We start from the raw sequence: 4,523 nt of genomic DNA, 5'->3' as shown, positions 1-4,523 counted from the left end.
TGAGCAACTAAATGATTGATTTTCCGGAAACATTTCTTTTTGTTGTCTTGTATTAAATAACTCAACAGTTTTATGTTTCATAGTTGCTCCAGTATCATGCCGTATTAAGGCGTGCATAGTACAGTGATTAAAGAAGGCCATGTTTCTGGAGAGTGCAAAACACAATATAGAAACAAATGTGTAAACATGAAGCCGATTCAATTTTAGATTTGATTGAATTTGTCCATCAAATCAGAAATACTTCTGTATGATAAAACAATCGAAATTGTTCCCATGCAGTTGTGATTGTGTGATTGGGAGAGAAAGGGAATGAGACCATGCTTTACTTCCATCAGATACAGTATGATATCTGACAAGAAGCTTGAACATCTTGTGTGTGTGTGAGTTCTGATTTCCTTTCCAACGCACACGATGAAAGAAGGGAGGGGAGGGAGTTTGTAAACGGGAAGCCCCCTCAGGATGGTCTTCCTATTGAGACATAAAAATACACTCATCAGTTCTCAAAGGAAGGATGTAAGTAAGACGACATCAGTAGGAGAATTAGAATGAAAGCGTTATAAAGGTTCAATGTCACGTGAAGATTGCGGTTCTGAGATCTTACAGTATAACGCGTGCCTAATTGGATGAGACAATTAAACAGTTTAGTCTGGGACCCATACCATACCACTGCAGAGAATGGTCCTTCATGAACTTTGGGGGACCCCCTGTGAAAGAGTGTGAGGGACTGTGAAGGAGCGTCTGTGTTGTCTGTCAGTCTGATTCCCTGAGAATGTGGTGGTTTCTCTGGCACTTGTGAAATGCCTGTTGGACACGTTCCACTCTCTCCTCGGCTCTGATTTCATGACATGGTAAGCCCCCCACTCAGAGAGACCCCCCACCCCCACTCCCCCCACCCCCCACCCATCACACACACACTCAATTTCCTCAGTTTATTGTGCTTCTTCTCTTAAATCAAAGTCTGAGTGATTCACAATACCACCGTGGATGCTGTCCGAGGCATACCACACTGTCAGAAGCAGAGAGCAGACGGAGGAGAGGGGGGAGGAGAGTCATAAAGACCACAGAAGACGGAGGGAGAGAAAGAAAGAAGAAGAGAAAGAAGGAGAGAAAGAAAGACAGTGACAGACACACTTACCCAGAGAAGGAGGGGGAGAGAAGGTGGGTGACGGACACATAGAAAAGGAGATAGAGAATGAAAGAAAGTAAGAGATGCATAGAAAAGCAGTGACAGAGAAATTGAGAGAGAGAGAGAGAGAAAGAGAGATTCCACTGGCTAAGGTGCTGACATCTGCGGTAAGCTTGTGGGGGTGGAATGTGATACTCCCTCTAGCACAAAGGAGCTGGCCCTCGTTGGCCCTCGCAGGCCCCTCGCAGCCCCGCCACCCTGCACATGAGCTCCTCTTCATGGGCCGCTGGCTCGGGGTCCCAGGGGACACGGGATGTGGACAGGTAATTACAGGGACAGCATCTGTCACTGTACAGAGACCCTCAGTCACAACTCTGGACTGCTGATGCCAAAGGATTGAGAGCATGTACATGCACACAAACACACACACACACACACACACACACACACACACACACACACACACACACACACACACACACACACACACACGTACAAGTACACAAACACACACACACACAGACAGACAAAGACCAACAAACTTTTCATGTTTTATGTATTCTGGTTCTTGTTTAAAGTCTCTCAGAATAGAGTTGCTGAGGTGTTGCATCATGTCTGGTTGAATCAGATCTGTGTGCGTAGTGTGTGTGTGTGTGTGTGTGTGTGTAGGTGTGCTTGGGGTGTGTACACGTATGAGAAAGTCTGTGTGTGTGCAATAGAAAGGGAGAGAGAGAGAGAGAGTATGTGTGTGTGTGTGTGTGTGTGTGTGTGTTCAGTTCTACTTGTTTTGTCTGTCTTGGCTTAGCGAGGGGAAACACTGTAGGAATCCAATGACAAGGAGGAGATGAGTGTGCCCACATGAAACGGCTGCCAGAAGGTGCCGTGCAGAGCCGGGGCACGGAAATTAGTTCCAGCAGGCAGGGCTATGACTGCACTGTCTACCACTTTGATATAACAAATTGAGACGTTCTCCAACATTCCTCTACAATTGTATTAGTAATTGTTCTCATTTCAGAATGATGAAACAAATGAGCGACAGGATGATGAAAAGACCGAGCGGCATAGCAAAGCAAACTTGGGAAAGCGAACGGAGGATAAATGTGTGCCAAGTGGCAGGCTCGTTTCTCGGCCAAGCTCATAAACATTTCACGTCCAGATGATTAAACGGTAATTTGCCATAAGGGGACCGTTACAATGTGTAAATTGTGACTCATTAAGAGGATGGGAATAAAACGGGTTCTTGACTAATGGCACACTGATGTAGTGAAAAGAAATATAATGACAAAGTATATACGGAAAAAAGTTTCCTTTAAATCCTTCTGACTATAACATCTTAAAGCATAGCTATTAATGTGTGTGAAATAACTGTTAGGCTACGTTTTCCTCTGATGCGTGTCCAAGCTTTCAAAAACAACTCAAGCAGGAAGACAGCGGCAAAAGGGGTGCTTGTAGTGAACTAACGGGGACACACACACTTGTGGAAATGAGAGAAAAATAGTCTTTTATTGAACCCAATTACAGCCGCAGCCACTGCATGGTTCCCGCCCCTGCGGGGAGTTCCCTCCGGTGGGGAGTTCGACTTTATGTATAGCACCTGTTGTGTCGTCACTTGGCAGTCTGCACTCTCCGAGGCTCCCGACCCTCCGTCTCAGTCCATTCTGAAAGTGAAGTGTGCACCGAGCGGCTGAAAAGGAATTCTCCTCGCTTGCCCACATCACTTCAACACTTCCCAGCTGCCTCTGCATTCCAACTCTTTTTGTGCTTTTTTGGAGGAACTTTATTGTGACTCCTCTGAATATCAAGGACAACTCGTCTTTGGAGAGCAGAATGCAAAAAAACGAACCCATTCGGATTTTTAAAATTGAGTCACTACTTTGGTGACGCATTTCACACTGCACACGTACAGTAACTTCTGTCTACCTTTTAAAGATTCAATGGCACAGAGGGATTGTGCACCTTTGAATTAAAACAGCTCCCGCTGCCCCTCTAAAACTTTTCTGAACCTCGGCAACAGGTGCGTCTTACGCTGGCTCTCTTGCGTAAAGGTGGTCTAAAGGTGGTTCTGGGAGGGTTGGATGGAGAGGTTGAATTAAAACTTTTTTTCCCGATTTCATTATCAGGATTGGCTTAATTGGCAGTCGCTGAACAGGACTATGAGGATACTACTTTGCAGCTATCGCCCACAGATGTTTCCAAAATCGGACTGGGGTCTTTTAAGCGCGATTTTTGCGTGGTGATAGAGACTCCGCATCGCAGTACTTTATCGTAGCTGTCCACAAAGAATCCAAATGATCCAGTTATTACTTGTGCTTCTAGCATCTTCTCTCCAACAGCATGGTGTGGAAGCGGAATCGAGTCACATCAGTAAACTTCACCACTCCGCAGCTAAGGAACAGAACGGTAAGTGAAGCTGCCTCGTTCCTATAACATTGAGCCCGTGTTTGTGCAAGTCTGGAGCGCTTTGAACCGGTCACATAGTTACTTTCTCACTCACCACTTTGCTTCCGCCCCTGAACGGCCCGCAGGCCAACACTGTCGCCTCACAACATCTTGCTTGAGTTTAAATGTCAATGAATGACCGCGTTTTATTCAGTTCAAACAGCATTATCCTGGATAGGAAGTGGAAATTACCTTGGGCTTTCATGTGTGCCGGTGTGTGTGTGTTTAGAGGGGGGTACTGGGGAGAGGGGTCCCCTGGAACCTGTGTACCACAAGAAGCGATTACTCTGTGTTGGTAGAAAGGGCCCATTCATTCAGCGCGAGTAGCCCGCGGCTGTGTAATTTTCTTAGCCTCTGAACCTTGCCGATTTGCTGAGAGGGCTTGAAGAAAAAAACTGCCTTTCGTCAACGATTCTATTTAACATACTCTTAAAATTCAAATAAACTAGAGTGGGGGCCAAGGCTGTGTGACAGGCTTTCTGGACACACATGTCCAACACTAGCCATTTACAAATGATGGCTGTTTGTTGACATATAGGGGTTGCGTGTACCCTTTAACGCCAATTACAAGGACTGCTTGTGAGGTCAGTAAAATAGCCTATTTTTTCTTTGAATAATAATCCGTCTGATTCATGCCAAGCCAAAATAACAAACAGCAAACTCATGGAAGGATTTAGGCTACTGTATAGACGCACTGTAGGCTTACCTCAGAGTCTCACAGAAGGACAATTTCGCATTCCTATCACGCTGCAATCAGTTTAATGGTTTGTAGGTTAATACGACCATATGGCTTAGTCCACTTATGGTTCAATTGCATTCAACTGCATTAATACACAGGTTTACGGCACATAGTCTACTGTATGGACGGTGGAGCTCTAGATTAATCCAGCGCATTCAAAATGTAGTTTCATTGCAATGCACTCACAAGAAGTCCAGTATGTTCACACTGCACTGTCCA

The 4,523-nt window shown here is 45.4% G+C and overlaps 1 protein-coding gene across 1 annotated transcript in view; it reads left to right on the top strand.

Annotated features, from left to right (window-relative positions):
• Positions 1-2,520: 2,520 nt before the first annotated feature.
• pdgfc (platelet derived growth factor c) overlaps positions 2,521-4,523 on the top strand; it is a 63,730-nt gene continuing 61,727 nt past the window's right edge. The window contains exon 1 of the mRNA XM_031568925.2: positions 2,521-3,526. Coding sequence (XP_031424785.1) covers positions 3,415-3,526 — 112 coding nt within the window. The 5' untranslated portion in view covers positions 2,521-3,414. The remainder of the gene's footprint in view (positions 3,527-4,523) is intronic.

The sequence above is a fragment of the Clupea harengus genome, chromosome 6 (genome assembly GCF_900700415.2).
Source record: "Clupea harengus chromosome 6, Ch_v2.0.2, whole genome shotgun sequence".
Lineage (NCBI taxonomy): Eukaryota > Metazoa > Chordata > Actinopteri > Clupeiformes > Clupeidae > Clupea > Clupea harengus.
Note: the sequence above shows the minus strand (reverse complement) of the source record. Positions and strands in the feature narration are given on the sequence as shown.